The sequence below is a fragment of the Gobio gobio genome (genome assembly GCF_949357685.1).
Source record: "Gobio gobio genome assembly, chromosome: 23".
In the NCBI taxonomy this organism is placed as follows: Eukaryota; Metazoa; Chordata; class Actinopteri; order Cypriniformes; family Gobionidae; genus Gobio; species Gobio gobio.
The window spans coordinates 18354014-18370177 of NC_137119.1; the positions used below are offsets into that span (position 1 = coordinate 18354014).

The window sequence follows — 16164 nt, forward strand, 5'->3', positions numbered from 1 at the left end:
CTGACAGAGGAGGTAGCAGTTCATTTTCACTTACACAACATAACACAAACGCATATCGTCCTAACATACCGGTATTTAAAAAAATACAAGTAAAAATGGTTTTGTGTGGCAGGGCACCTTTAAGGTGACAGTGTGTCTTGTCCTACCCACTATTACAGTACAGTTAGATGTATAATTTGAAGAGAAATGTTTTTCAAATAAATATTCTATATATTTTATATATAGAATATAAAATATATTTTAATTGTAGAAATAAATTACATTTTTACTCACCAAAATGTATGCAAATGTATAACAAAAGTATAAAAAAATAAACTTAATATAACAAATTTAAGAATAAAATATGACAAAAATATAACAAATTTACAATTTACTATTTTTTTTGGAGAGCCCTTTTCTAGTGTGCTCTACTGACACTTTAAACCTGACCCAATATCTTGTGAGGGAAATATTTCCTCATATTTGTCTTCCAAAATAGTCTTAAACTATATCAAAAGACAAAAAAAAAAGTTTTGACAGAAAACACATAACTAATCTGCTGACATCATCTTGTTTTTCCAATAGTTGCCCTGCGCAAGATAGACACCATCCATCACCCATCTATGGACAAAACCAATCAGCCTCCTGAACCTGTTCTATTCCAGAAGGTTCTGCAGAGTTCAGACACCCCACAGAAAGTTCCGTTAGCAGATAGACCTCAACCTGGAGATATTCCTCCTAAACCACAGCCTTCTGAATTACCCCCTAAACCAGGAGAGCTACCACCAAAGCCTCAGCTCTCCGACCTTCCCCCCAAACCCCAGCTGGGTGACCTACCGCCTAAACCTCAGCTGAAAGATCTCCCACCCAAGCCCCAACTGACGGACATCTCTCCACCCAAACCTATAACCACTGAGGTCCTCCACAAACCTCCTCCTGGAGATGTGGCTCCCAAGGCGCAACCACCAGATACTCCAACAATCATCCAACAAGGTGAACTGTCACCTCAGCCTGTTCAGTCCAGTGAAGACACCAATGGAAGTCCAACATCTGCACAGGAGACACCTGTACCATTGCCCCGGAAAATAAATCCGGTGAGGATTTAGTCTCAGGGACCATTTACATGACACTGTTTTCAACTACAAATGGAAAAGATTTTATGCGTTTTGGCTGGTCATTTTGGGGGCCTTTAAATGCAAGCTTTTGAAAACGCTTCAAAGTGCAAGTTTTTGAAAATTATACTGTTATCGTCCCTATGTAAACAACAAAAATGCAAATTTGTGAAAACGTAATGCATGTGTTCAGTCTAAAGGAGCATATTCTTTATTTACAAAGTGACATTGCCACCTACTGGCCTGGCTGGCATGAATAACAGCGTTTTTAGTCATTTTCGTGGATTCGCTTTGAAGCGTTGTCTGTACGCAAAAAAAAGCTAGGGAAATTTTTTTCTGTTTTTAGTACATCACTTGTTATAAATGTTCACTCCGAAGCTTCAGATAAGAACATGGGAGTCCATAAAAAGTTGTATCTATTTACTATATAAAAATACTATCTCTTTATTTTTTTTCAGATCAAGAGTAAAATGCGCAGGGTGAAGACCATCTATGATTGTCAGGCGGATAATGATGATGAGCTCACTTTTGTTGAGGGTGAGGTCATCATAGTAACCGGGGAAGAAGATCAGGAGTGGTGGGTAAGTGTAACCGCTCCATATTTTAGTATATACAACAAAGTTTAAGACTTATAGAAACAACAAATTCTTGATTTCAAATTATAAATGTTTGACAGATGTTCCAATATAATGGTTTATGAAATAGTTCCCTGCTATTAAATAGTGTAAAGTTTGTTGACCACATTACAGTTCCATATCACATCACCACATTTCTTCTGATCTTATTTTAGTTACAAATAATGCGGCACTTAATTGTAGACATTAAAAATAGTTCTACTAGGGCTGTGAATTTTTGCGTTGACAGAATAAAATCGATTCAATTTACTGGGTTGATTTAAAATGATATTTGGAAATTCAGAACTGTTCAATTGAGAAATTGCATTTTTGTTAATTCTGAATAACTCGATTCTAATATATTCACTATAGGATTCTTTAAATACTTTCCCTAGTGTATCTTTAACAAGAAACAGAAGATAAAAAAAAACCCTGTCAGGCTGTTTATTGCACCCAAATGAAACATTACCTACAGGACATGAAAATACAGGCTACCTGGAATACAACCAAAAGGGCAAAACCTGAAAAATTGCTTGAAATAAACCCTCATTTAGACATGTACATGTGCAAACCATGGTACAGCAGATTTGTTCTGGACATTGAATTATTGAAAATTCAATGGTAAACCTTTACCACCTCTGGTGTGCATTAATTTCCAGTAATCCAACAACACGTCATCAATTGTTCCTTACTTGATTTAGAGCATCATTCTGATTGTGACCTTTCTTTTTTGTTCTCAGATTGGGCACATCGAGGGGCAGCCAGAGAGGAAAGGTGTATTTCCCATGTCTTTTGTTCATATCTTGTCTGATTGACACACAAATGACGGTTCTCCACCTCCCACACAGCGCAATATCTCTGGCTATGGGACGCCTTGACTTAGCTGCTGAATCAACAATGCAAGTTTTAAGATGGAACCACAATGAAAAACATGTTATCACTTTACCACCGTCAGAGACAGTGTGTAAATAAAATATCTAACTGTACCGCTGTTATTCGTTTTATAAAGCCTACTGCACAGCGGCTAGACTGCACCCATTTAAAAGACCAGCACTTTCCCTCCACTATTACTGATACTGTATCTCTCTGTATATAAGATTGTACATAAATGTGTGCGTGTGTTTCTCACACAAGGATGAGTGTTTCTCGTGTAAATGTAGAAACTTGTGTTGGTCTGAAAAGTAAATTTGTGAACTTGTACTCTACCTGCCAGTAAGTTACAGCTGGGGCCAGTTGTTTAAATAAGTTATTAATGTGTCCATTGTTACTATCATCTATAGCAGGGATAGAAGTTGACTTCTCTTCCTGATGGAGCAACTGGACTTAACATCAGTTTTCAGTTCAGTTTGTGTTTTTACTTTCACATTTCCTAACATACCACTAAAGCATGTCAGAGTGAAATGTTAATTTGTTTGCTGTTCTTCGTTCTTGCTACCTAGTGTAAAATTAACCTTTGCAATGCATACATTACCTGTGTGAACAGGTTGTTCCTCTGTGATCCCATATCAATGTTTTATCCATACAAGTACATTTACTACCGTCTTACTGAAGGACAGTGCTCTGTAATACAATGGTGTTCAACAAACAAAATGTCACCCTTATTGTTTTGAGAGGTCTTGGATACTTGAAGTACTTTTGAAAATGGGAAACTTGTTTACTCTGTTTATAGATGTTATATTTTTTAGTGATAGACATGGATGTACTGTATTGTAATTTGCCATTTTCATCCATGCTGCCAGTAACCCTTATAGCTCAAAAACAGTTTTAACTGCTCAAATCTCAATGAAGGACTATGACAACACTTTCTAATGTGAAATTTGGGTAATCTTGCTCCATTTACTTTGAGACAATCAAGGTTCTAGCTCATGTCTGCATTATGGCCATGTAGTAGAACTACTCAATTTGAAGGAACTTATGAAGTCTAAAGCAAAGTTAGCACAGTTGCAGTTTTACTTTAAAATATATATTAACCGTGGTTGCTGCACTTCCCTTGGATTCATTGTGGAGATGTAGGAGTGGTCTAATATTCTAGATGTTTCTTTTTGACTGCAGATTTTAAGGACGGTGTCCACTGTCTGAACATGTTCACCATTCCATTATCAATAAAATGGCTTAATGTTAAACAAGATTCCAAGTCTCGTGTCAAGTTTAACAATTATGACCAAGTCAGGTTGTAGCACCTACTACAAGTGGACCCAAAGACCACACATGCATCAACTGAAGTGAAAACTTAAATTTATTTGCAGTCCAGCAACAAAAAGTAATGCTTCATCTACAGCCATACCAAACATCATATTGGGCCCAACAGTCAATTCAGTTCAAAACAACCCAATACACTAGCAACGCATTTAAAAAGCAACTTCACTTTAAGGCAACATAAAGTGTGGTTCCATAAAACTATACAAAAATGCTAAACTTAAAGAGAACCTTTTGGCTCACATACCAGACTGCTGGTAAATAAAGAATTATAAAAGGGACAAAATGATCAACTCATTTTGATACAGGAGCTTTTTGTGAAGTCTTTCTGGCTTGGTCCACCTTCTCCACAGATTTGATGACCCCGACCGCAACAGTCTGTTTTAAATCCCTTACAGCAAAGCGACCTGACAGACAAAAAAAACAAAAGTGACTTTAAAAAGAGTCTTCAGCAGTATTTTGAACACTTAAATCCAGTGCCTTACCCAGAGGTGGATAATGAAAGAAGCTCTCCACACAAAGGGGCTTGTTTGGGACAAGTTTGACTGTGGCACCATCTCCTGACATCAGGTACTGGGGCCAGTTCTCCAGTTTCTTCCCCGTACGCCGATCTAGCTTTTCCCTCAGCTCAGCAAAACGACAGGAAACATGGGTTGTGTGGCAATCTAGTACAGGGGAGTAGCCAACCTTGATTTTCCCTGGGTGGTTCAGCATTATGATCTGTTGAAAAAAGAATCAGTTACTGGTTTGTTTGCCAGAGTTCAATCCAGGGGTCAAAAGAAGCATAGCTACCTGAGCAACAAAACTGTTGACATCGGATGGCGGGTCCTGCTGTGAATTCCCGGCTACATCACCTCGCCGAAGATTTTTTACAGACAAATTTTTAATGTTAAAGCCCACATTGTGGCCAGGGAGGGCAGTCTGAAGCCCCTGGTGATGCATCTCAATGGATTTGACCTCTGCAGTCAACTTCGCTGGCGAGAAGGTCAGAACCATTCCAGGTTTCAAGACCCCAGTCTCAATCTTACCTACAGGGACTGTGCCAACACCTGGAGGTCATAGCAGATGTTAAGAGAGCTAACCAGAAGGGTTTATCATTTATAAAAAATTAAGACTTTGCCCCCGTGGCAGTTTTACCCACCACCAATCTTGTAGACATCTTGTAGGGGAAGACGCAGTGGCTTGCTTGCGTTACGCACAGGAGGAAGTAGAGAATCGAGCACCTCCAACAAGGTTCGACCATTTGAATGGCCTTCTTTCCTCTTGAGCTTCCATCCTTTGAACCACGGCATCTAAAACAGAACATACAAGCAATTGAGATCAGCAGCTCTATATCAGAGGGTGCCCAGTCCTGTTCCTCGAGAGCTTCCCATCTCCAAAGTTCAGCTCCAACCCTGAACAAACACACCTGAACCAGCTAATGAAGATCTTGAGCAGCATGGGATAATTACAGACAGGCATGTTGAGTTAAACTCAGCAGATAGGTAGCGCTCGAGGAACAGGATTTAGGTACCCCTTGTCTATATCTTCATGGGGTGCTGAGTGTGGCATCACCTTCTGAGATGGAGCGATCATATTCTCACCAATCCAGCCAGAAACGGGTATGAAAGGTACAGCACCGATCTCAAAGCCAATCTTCTTGATGAACACTGAAACGTTCTTCACAACCTCATCATAACGTTTCTGGCTGAATGGTGGCTCGGTCATGTCCATTTTGTTGATGCAGACCATGAGCTGTTTGACCCCAAGGGTGTAAGCCAGCAAAGCATGCTCTCTAGTCTGACCATTGCGAGAAATCCCAGCTTCAAATTCACCCTTTGCAGCAGAGACGATCAATAGAGCAGCATCAGCCTAAGTTGTATAAAAATAAAAAAATAAATTGCCATTTAATTCAACTTGGTTGGATATGTAATACCAAAAGAGAAACCCAGATAAACACTCAAGAGGTTAACATCTGAATTGCATCAATACCTGTGAGGTCCCTGTGATCATGTTCTTGATGAAGTCACGATGGCCAGGTGCATCAATTATAGTAAAAGTGAATTTCTGAGTGTTGAATTTAAGCAGGGAAATGTCAATTGTAATGCCACGTTCCCTTTCTGCTTTCAGTTTGTCCAGCACCCAGGCATATTTGAAGGAACCCTTTCCCATCTTCAAAAGAAGAAAAATTTAAGTCTAAACACCCAAACGATCATAATAGGCAATTCAAGTTAACACTTACCTGGGTTGCAGCCTTCTCATACTTCTCAATAGTTCTTTGGTCAATTCCTCCACATTTGTAGACCAGATGACCAGTGGTTGTGGATTTACCACTGTCTACATGGCCAATGATGACCAAGTTAACATGGATCCTTTCTTTGGCCATATTATAGTTAAAGTAATTAAAGTTCTAGACCGCAACTACAGAACTCCTTGTATGCCTTGTTCCTAGCGTGACTTCAGACCACAGTGTATAGAAACCAAAAGGAACGATTAAGTATGGATGATGGTGATTTGAGTCCTGGTGTGATCAATAACCGCTTAAATAAAGACCACGCCCACAATTAACTAGAATAGCCTATGGGGTGGGGAACGTTGATCAAGGAGGGCCACTCTCTTGCAGAGCATGGCACTGTCCCAAATGTCCCCTCACGAGCACCCTTCTTTAAGCTTAAATGACGAGTGGGACACTCTACTGTCTTGTGGACTTAACGGGCCTTTAGCTCCAACCCTGGGAAAATAACCTCACGTGCCTGTAATGTTAGTATTCCTGAAGACCTTTATTATATTCATGTGTGTTTGATTAGGTTTGGAGCTAAATTCTGCAAGAGAGTGGCCCTCCCGGATCAACGTTCCCCACCCCTAGCCCTACATAGCCAACTCTATTATGAAAATAATTCCCTCCCAAAATAAAATACACACTAGGCCTACTATTATTCGTCTTAAATCAGAATACATCATTTGTTATCTCATTAAGACTGTAGCATTTGCAATCGTTCTATTAATTATCTTTCAGAGGCTACAAACTATAAATAAAAATTAACTTTTGTGGTCAATCGGAGAACAACGATGTTGTAACACGAGTTGTTTTACTATAATTGACTTTAATAGGTTGTTTGACAATTTTTTTTATTATTATTATTATTGAAATGTTTAAAAATACACGAAGGCTGGGGATGTAAGTGTCTTGACAAAATAGGTAGCCTATATTTTAAACAAGCAACATTAATTACCACAAATTCCTACACACAAATTAAAAAAAAAATTCTAGCCTGTTATTTGAAGTGGTAGAATATTTATTTTTTAGCGGAAAATGATTTCAAGGATTCAAGGATTTTATGTGACTATATGGTATTATATGTCATTGGGTGACAAAACTTGTTGCATTTGCACAGGTTTACATAACAGGAATGAGTTCATCTATCAGGTGTGTCGCATTAGCGTTGACCGGCAGGGGGCGCGTTGAATACAACTACATTCACTTTAGTTAAAACAAATCGTCGCCAATCTAATGCACACGGGGCTATATAGTATTTAAAGCCGTGTCCTTGGTTTTCATATTACATGATTGTGTTTGGTGCTTGATTTAGACGTTTGGTTAAAATAAATGCAAGAAGCACAATGACGTTTTATTAACCCGGAAATAACAGTCGGTAAGACAGCTGAGAGAGAGCGAGCGAGAGAGGCTCAGATAAAGAGAAGGAGAGAGAGAGATCTAAAGCCTTCTCCCTGGAGCTTATAGCGTGCTACCTGGACTCCATACGGGGTTTTTTCATCGCTTCACATTCAAAGGTGCGTTTTCGTTCCTCTCTTATGTCTTTATGCTGCATGTACGGTGCTTTGTGGTGAATATTCATAACTCTGAATGCATTGGTCCTGTAGTACAGCATGTGACTAAGCGGTGTGCTTTCAGCACGATGGCACCCGTGGCCATCCGTTTTTTAAAAAGGGTATAGACAGGAGAAACAAATGAAACATGAGTGTATGATAGTGTGTAAATGCATTTATGGGTGAGAAAATGTTGAGCAGCTTTGTGTCATACAATACGATACAATGCAGTGTAACTTCTGCTATGCACTGTGCAACATAGAACCTATACACTTTCATAAGCAGAAATGGAAAATCTGGATATTTTTATGTAAATGTCTATAGTAGTTGCACATTTCATAGTCAAACTCAGGTATACAACATTTAATTGGCTAGAAATGTCTATGATTTGTAAAATTATTGACCAATCTTGGAAATTCATTAGTCTTCCAAGTGGGTACTGTATATTGTAACCTTGTGTTTAAGTGTAGTCCAATGTAACCTGATGTCATTCATCCATGTGTAGCTGAATGAAAGTACTTGTCAAACATTCTCTGTTTCCAAACTGATTAAGATGTCAGAATGGTTTGATTACCATGTGTATAGATTTGCCTAATTAAAATCATTAGTTTGATGCATGGCTTTATTAGTATGCAAATCAAAATAGCCTTTTCAATAGCAATGTCAGGTTCTTCAGTAATATCATGCAATTTATACAATTTCCTTCTTTCCCTTCAAAAAGTCATATTAATGTGACATATTATTGAGTATTGGTGTGGCATAGAGTGCCGGATTGTGTGATTTTATAACCCTAACTCATCTCTGCCCATCTGAGATCAATTACAAACCCTGACGAATACAGTATTATCACTTTATAAACCTTCCTCTGTCATTTCAGATCATATACCATTGGAGAAATATATCTATCGTCAGTTATTCATGTGCAGCTGCCAGCTACTGAGTTCATATTATGCGATTAACATCTTATCACCTCTCTTTCCCTGTCCTTTTATGGTATGTAGGTAAGGCTTTCAAGTCAAGCATACAGGAAGACGCTAATGTGGTGGTTTCTGACACTTTGTTGTTTGCCGGTGCCGTAGCCTATATTTTTAAGTCATGGCTAGATTGAGATTGGTTCTTAATGTGTAGCCTGTTTGTTTGTGTAGGAGGATGTTGCCTGCTGTGATTGCATTTTAGATCACTGTAGTGCATCAGGGAGTAAATTGGATGGATCATAATTTATGAATGTTTGATGAAAATATAATGGGCTTGGTGATGATGGATATAATCTTACATAATATAGACACATTAAAAAATATATTTAGCAAGGATGCATTAAATAGATCAGAAGATCATTTTTACAATAGTTTTCTATTTCAAAATAAATACTTTGAACTTTGACCCTCAAAAATCATAAATGTATCATGGTTTGCAAAAGTGCAGTCATCAGTGTATTTATCAGTGCAACTGTTTTCAATATTGTTGTTTTTTTTTTGTAGAAAATCAGCTCATTAGACTCATTACACTCATTACACTGACTGAAGACCAGAGTAATGGCTGCTGAAAATTCAGCTTTGCCATCACAGGAATAAATAATAAAATATATTGTGATAATATTACTGTTTTTACTTTATTTTTGATCAAGTAACTTGATCAAGGCTTCTTTCCAAAACTTGGACTGTGGTAGGCATTGCATGCATTGCTTTGCCTGCATGTCAGACCATGAGGGGTAAACATTGTGGGTCTGCTTGTTTAACGGACAGATGTCGTAAATAAAGGTACTTGTTGGAATCTACTTCTGTATCTGACGTGGAAGTGGTAGGTGTGTGCATTAGTGTTTGTTTGTTTGAGCGAGGACTGCCTTAGTAAGCATTTAGATTAATGGTATACAATTGCAAGAATTGTCATGTATCAATTGCTTTTTTAATTGCCCATGTGTGAACAGCTTGTAATGAAACGAGACCTACCCCGACTTCCTAGTTTGTCTATTAAATCCTGTATTTAAAGCTCAGGATATTTTTTGCTGGGAAAATCAAAAGGATGTGATGTTTACGTGCGCTTCCGAGAACCTCTCCTCTGTTCAATGACACGTGAAATTAATGCTTATACAATGTTCAGGACAATGCCGAAAGCCATTCTGTACTAATGTCAGTGTCATGCAAAGAAAAGGGATTATATTATAGCTTCACATAGTTAGATCTATATAGTCTATAGTGTCAAAATGTAATCAAACTATCATGACAGTGCCATTTTAATTACCTCATCTGCTGACATGATGCTGGTGAATTGCAGTGCTTGTGCAAACATATCCACTGCCTTCAGTATTCAACCTACGAAAAAAGCGTAACTGGCGTGCCATATGACTAGGACGGAGCATAAGCGTTTTGAACTGCAAGTTGAATACGGAAGGCGGTCTGGCAGAAGCTAGATATTTTACTTTATAATAGGGATGGGAATTTTTGTCAATTTCTCATTTCAATCATCGATAGGTCTCAAAAACGAGTACTCAAGTAATTGGGGCGGGGCTTGAGTGGGGGGCGGGGCATCTCCGTCATGGAGATATGGAACTATTTTAAGAGTGTTACGAAAATTAATGTTGACAAATACAAACATCACATGTCTATGAAAACATGAACATATAACTAGAAAACTGCTAGATTATGATGCATAAATGGTTATTTTGTTTTTAGATGTTTTTTATTTTTTAAATGTCTCAAATAACCCAATCAACCATATCATTGTAATTGAACTGTAAATAAACAGCACCCTACATAGCTTTGCTAGCAGGTTAATAAACTCAACCAAACGATTAATGCAGTGTACCTACTTGCATCAGCACAAAAGGACGCGAATGCGCACGTGAACTTGGCCGTGCTAGTTTCTACACATTTTGAATGCGCTCTTCCCTTAACAACAACGCCGATACACAGGCAACTAAAGCACAGATAAAATTTACAACACTATTACAATTGTGTTCTCATTATAATGTTATGTACATGACAGATTGGCTCTGCACATCTTGCACTTAATTTTATTTTTCCTGATCAAAGTGACAGACATCACTGCGTGTTTTCGAAGGCATAAGGAGAAACAACTTTAAATAAAACATAGGTCTACTGTTAAAAAATATGAGAAAGAAATAATGTTGCTGCATTAATATCATCAATGCTTTTGAAAGAGAAATAGCCTATCTAAAAAGAATATAACCATCTCAAATAACCCAGAGTCGATAATCTCGGGCATTGTGAGCTGAAACTGAAGAGAATGAACACCAGTTGGTAACGGCAGCGCTTTACTAGCTGGTTATAAAACCCAACCAAACGTGTCCATATGAGATTAATCAGATATAGACAACATAAGAGTAATCTTACTACTTGCAACTGCAGAAAAGGACGCGGACGCGCACATGAACTTCACCGCGCGTGTGGATTTCCTCTAACAGCTGATACACGGGGAACTAAAGCACAGATAATTTACAACATTCTATTACAATCTTGTTTTCATTATAATGCGATGTATATGACAGATTAGTGCTGTACATCTTGTATTTCATGATCACAGTGATTCCAGGCATCACTGCAGTGCGCGCTTCAGTTTCACTTTATTTCGCCTGTCTGGAAGACGTGCTGTCTAACGATAACCAATCAAACCTCAGTTACTGCCAAAAATGCCGCAATAACCAATCAGAAAAATAGACAAATATATTTTTTAAAGTCAGGATCACTGTTGCCCATCCCTACTTTATAACCTGTTAAATATGGATATTTTTCTTCATTAGGCCTTTATTATTAGTGTGTAGTATAGCTGCGTTTCCACCACAGGAACTTTGAGGTGGTACTCGGTGTGTTTCGAACGCAGGAACCAGGGTCTACTCTAAATGAAGTTCCGGGTAAATATTTCCCCCTCTGAAGGTCCCTGCTAGCGAGGTAGTACTTTTTCAAAGTTCAGGAACTTTCGGGGATGGGACTGGGCGCTGAACATGCTGATTGGTTGAGCTCACGCAGCATTTTATTTCCACCATCTAGTCTTTTGCGAGGTGCGTTCAGTAAATATTTTGTTTGCAACAATGGAGTTAAAAAAAAATACGACCGCTGGACCGACAACGATGTTCAGGCTTTATTGAGCATATGATATATATACAGTGAGGAAAATAAGTATTTGAACACCCTGCTATTTTGCAAGTTCTCCCACTTAGAAATCACTGAGGGGTCTGAAATTGCCATCGTAGGTGCATGTCCACTGTGAGAGACATAATCTAAAAAAAAAAAATCCAGAAATCACAATGTAGGATTTTTTAAAGGTCCCGTTTTTCGTGTTTCTTTAAGCTTTGATTGTGTTTACAGTGTGCAATATAACATGTGTTCATGTTTCATGTGTAAAAAAACACAGTATTTTTCACACAATTTACTTATCTGTATACCGCCGTTTTCACTGTCCTCAAAACGGCTTGAAAGATTTCCCTGTTCTATGAAGTCCCTCCTTCAGAAATACGTAACGAGTTCTGATTGTGCCAGCGGTTCCCATGTTGTGATTCGACAGCAGCTTAGGGCACGTTTCCCGGAAAGGTCACGCCTCTTACCATAACGGGGAGATGAACGCGTTCAAACTACAGCCCCTGAAGGCCAAACAAAGGTGATTTGACTCTGGGATGAAAATAACAGCGTCTGAACGGCATGGCGACAAACGCAACTGAACCGAACCGAACGCAACACTTCCTCTTCTCCACGAGGGAGCAACAAGACCACGCCCCCTTTTTCGCGTATTCTTGTGGGCGGAGGTTAGTCAACAAACTGTTCTACTGACGTAATTAAAGCAGGATGTACAGGGATGTAGTCCAAACCGGCCGTTTGCTGCAGGCTTTGAAAGGGAACTTCTGTTAAATAAAATATCTCGCTTGGCATTGAACTTTGAGCTTTATAATTTTACAGGTATTATTTATGCTCTAACAGCAACATTACACACTAACTAAAGTTTGAAAAATGGGATCACGAAGAACAGGACCTTTAACTATTTATTTGTATGATACAGCTGCAAATAAGTATTTGAACACCTGTCTATCAGCTAGAATTCTGACCCTCAAAGACCTGTTAGTCTGCCTTTAAAATGCCTTTAAAACCTCCACTCCAGTTATTATCCTAAATTAGATGCACCTGTTTGAGGTCGTTAGCTGCATAAAACATTTTTTTTTTAGATTATGTCTCTCACAGTGGACATTCACCTACGATGACAATTTCAGACCCCTCCATGATTTCTAAGTGGGAGAACTTGCAAAATAGCAGGGTGTTCAAATACTTGTTTTCCTCACTGTATAATATGATATATCAATGTCCATAATAGCTGATAACATGTTGTCTTATTTTAAATCTAGCTCTTTGAGTTTTCAGAATACGCTTTAGTACCAGTGCTCGTCTCTTTTCCGCTGTTTTGTTAATTATCTCTTTAGTAAACCAATACATAACCAACAAAAGCAGCACAGCTTGAATCTCCTCTATACTTGTTATTGTTGCAGACAGTGTCGCACAAAAATGATTACTGTCCGTTGCTGACTGCAGTTGCGTGCAGTCCTACGTCACCTATTTGCCTAATCTTCACGGTACTTTAGACCGCAGTGGAAACGCAGACAGTAGCAGGTATGGGAGAAAAAAAAGTTCCTGGTACAAATAGTTCCGGGTAATTTCGGTGGAAAAGGTGCTTATGTTTATGATGGAGGGATGCACTTTTTTTTTAGCTTCAAACTTGTGGGCCCCATTCACTCCCATTTATAAAGCTTGGAATAATTATAATATTTATTAATATAACTCTGATTGTGTTCATCAGAAAGAATATACACCTAGGATGGCGTGAGGGTCATTTTCATTTTAAAGTGAACTAATCCTTTAACGGCTGTTTTCATACTGCTGTCATTTTTTGTTGAATGTTTGTTTTGTTATTGAGAGGAAAGCGTGCAATGTTTACATATTCATCTAAATGTGGCTCTCAGCAGTGTGGACAGAGTCGGGATGCTTCGTTAACAGCATATCACTGCAAAGGTTGGCTACTTTTTACTTCTAAGCTAACAATGAAAAAGTAACAGTGCCTTGTATTACGTTCCATCAGCACAAGCATTAAGTTGCTGGCTGCAGTGTCGCTAACAACGAGGGTTTCTGTATTTTACATAAACTCTCTTTTAAAGTGGTTGGGTTTTTAAACTATATAAGCTCGTGATCTTCTTTCTGTTCTCTTGATTCTTAGCTAAAATATCAGCTGTAATATTTGCGTGGTGCATATTTCATTGTATTATCTACAGGTTAGCTGATAAAACTTCAGATTTTATCAAGGGAAAGAAGGCCTTGCAGCTGGGGCAAAAGTGGAAATTCCTCAGAAAAAAAACGAGGAAAGTGAATCAAAGTTTTTTTTTGTTTGTTTGTTTTTCTTTAATTGTTATAGACCCCATGAAATGGTATGATGATGAGCTATGTTTTCTTTTCAGTGTGGATACATATCCACTTGAAACAGGAAATTGAATTGGGACATCAAAAAACTGATCCCTTTTTTAACTATCCAGTAGTTTGTCACTGCCCGGACCAAAACACATTAAGACACTTCCTTTGCATTCAGTTTGTAGTTGAGAAAGGAAAAAAAGTACATAATTAAAATACAAGTGTAACCAAAAAGACACTTTGAAAAACTATGATTTGATTACAATCCAGTCAGAAGCTGTTTTTTGTTCGTTACTTTCACATTACTACTTTTAACAACAGAGGCCAAACTATTAGCCTAAATTCAGTTGCCATTTATAGATATAATAATCAACACTCAAATAACACATTGTACGCAAACATGTAAACTGCACATAAATCATTTTTTTTCTAAATCTAATTATAAAATTATGTTTTACTCCAATTCGTTGTTGAAATATAATCATTTATACGCAGCAAAATAATTCATTTCTGTGAACTAACGGCTGTGGAGACGGAATGACTTCTGAGGTAAATGTGATGCTATGTGACATTGTTTACACTGAGCGATAACACAACATATATTATACGTTTCAGACAGTACTTACAGAATTACAGATGGTTTCGCCGGCGCGTTTCCGAGATATAGCCGGTTAAAGTTTCAACTGGTCTGGTTCGATCTGTCCCCCCCCGAGCACTAAAAGCATGCCAGCACGTCGCGGTTTTGCGTCCCGGGGGTTTCCAGTCGATCCTGCCCGGTATTGCATATGCTTGTCGCAAAGATAAAAATCGAATGACAATCGCAATCTAAGGAAGGCACGCAAATAACAGAGATAGTGACGAAATATAGTGCACCATCCGGGGCATGAATCAAAGCTCAGACGCCCCTGGAGGAAAAAGCCTCCATAAAAACGGACAGAGTCTGAATGACGGTCGGCTAAATCGCAAGAAAACCTTTTACTTGTCCTACTTTACTTTACCTAACCCTTTACTGAAAATCATCCAATATCCTTTTTATGTTTTAGAATAAATATAAATATCCATAAAAACAAAATGGTAAAATACTTCTCAGATAAATTTTTTTTTAATAGAGTTGTATGAAGGTATTTTTGGTGCAAAACAACTGAACACGTGTGCGAGTGGAATTTGTATCTGTAGAGCATATCCACATATGTGTATCAATAAATTTGAAGTCACAGAGAAAAATATTTTATGGAGTTGTAAACTTGTAGATTTTTTTTCTCAACTACAAACACAACACAGTTACAGCTTCACACATTCTTCACTGCAGGTGCACAAATCCTATTCTACGAATCACACATGAAAAAACTCATACGCTCACATTTTTGCTACAGTTGCTGCAGTGAATATGGTGCAAAACGCATTCACACACCTGTATCAAAAATGTGAAGTCACAGACGAATTTTCCACATTTGCAAATTAATATGTGAATCCATGCAATGAGAGTTGCACACTTGTAGAATATTTGGTCACAAATGCATTTCTTTTCTTGGATATTTTTCTAACACAATCACAAGTCCAATCACTTCAACTGCTTGAATCTGCTGCTACGAGTCTCAAACGCAGTTTTTTCGCCTTCAAATGACAAGTTCTGCGCGCTCTCACTTTTGCACCATATACTTCGTGAAATGTGGAGCAAAAGTGATTTGTGCATCTGTGAGGCAGCGGTTCAGAGAGCAGAGAATTTCGGCCAATCAGAAGAGCTCTTTTAAACCGGCGGCGCGCGACCGTGAACGGGGGAAAAATACATGAGCAATCTCTCCCTAGCAGGCGAAGGCAAGTAACGTTACCAATAAAGTTATGTTTTTTTTTCTCCCTCCCCATGCAATCACTCACCGTTATACATTTGTTTAAGTAGTTTTAATATGTGCACTGGTCGGCTAAGTTGGTGATCATTGTTTCTTAGTTGAGCTAGCCTTTCTTGTTTCATGAAATGTAACTAACTATTGTTAAGTTTGCCATCCAATCGTCTCATAATTAAAGATACTCTCATATTAAACGATGTATTCCTTATATTGT

The 16164-nt window shown here is 38.3% G+C and overlaps 3 protein-coding genes across 11 annotated transcripts in view; 2 read left to right on the forward strand and 1 right to left on the reverse strand.

Moving 5' to 3' along the window:
- The window catches only part of asap1b (ArfGAP with SH3 domain, ankyrin repeat and PH domain 1b), a 119991-nt gene extending 116159 nt beyond the window's left edge, over positions 1-3832 (forward strand). For all 6 annotated transcript variants that reach the window (XM_079806179.1, XM_079806177.1, XM_079806181.1 and 3 more), the window contains 3 exons: positions 565-1073; positions 1550-1672; positions 2446-3832. In XM_079806179.1, the coding sequence (XP_079662305.1) occupies positions 565-1073; positions 1550-1672; positions 2446-2520 (707 nt within the window). In that variant the 3' untranslated portion in view covers positions 2521-3832. The remainder of the gene's footprint in view (positions 1-564; positions 1074-1549; positions 1673-2445) is intronic.
- fam49bb (family with sequence similarity 49 member Bb) overlaps positions 1-16164 on the forward strand; it is a 155704-nt gene that overhangs the window by 58608 nt on the left and 80932 nt on the right. The window contains exon 1 of one of the 4 annotated variants that reach the window (XM_079806185.1): positions 7320-7672. The exons of 1 other annotated variant lie outside the window; for it this stretch is intronic. The gene's annotated coding sequence lies outside the window, so the exon portion shown is untranslated. Of the gene's footprint in view, positions 1-7319; positions 7673-16164 lie in introns of those variants that run through there. 2 more of the 4 variants (XM_079806184.1, XM_079806186.1) reach the window with 2 other exon arrangements.
- eef1a1l3 (eukaryotic translation elongation factor 1 alpha 1, like 3) lies at positions 4196-6266 on the reverse strand (the record flags this gene model as incomplete). Its single annotated transcript, XM_079806692.1, has 7 exons — positions 4196-4308; positions 4387-4621; positions 4694-4950; positions 5043-5193; positions 5456-5752; positions 5873-6052; positions 6123-6266. 7 exons carry the CDS (start codon positions 6264-6266, stop codon positions 4196-4198), a joined length of 1377 nt encoding a protein of 458 aa, XP_079662818.1.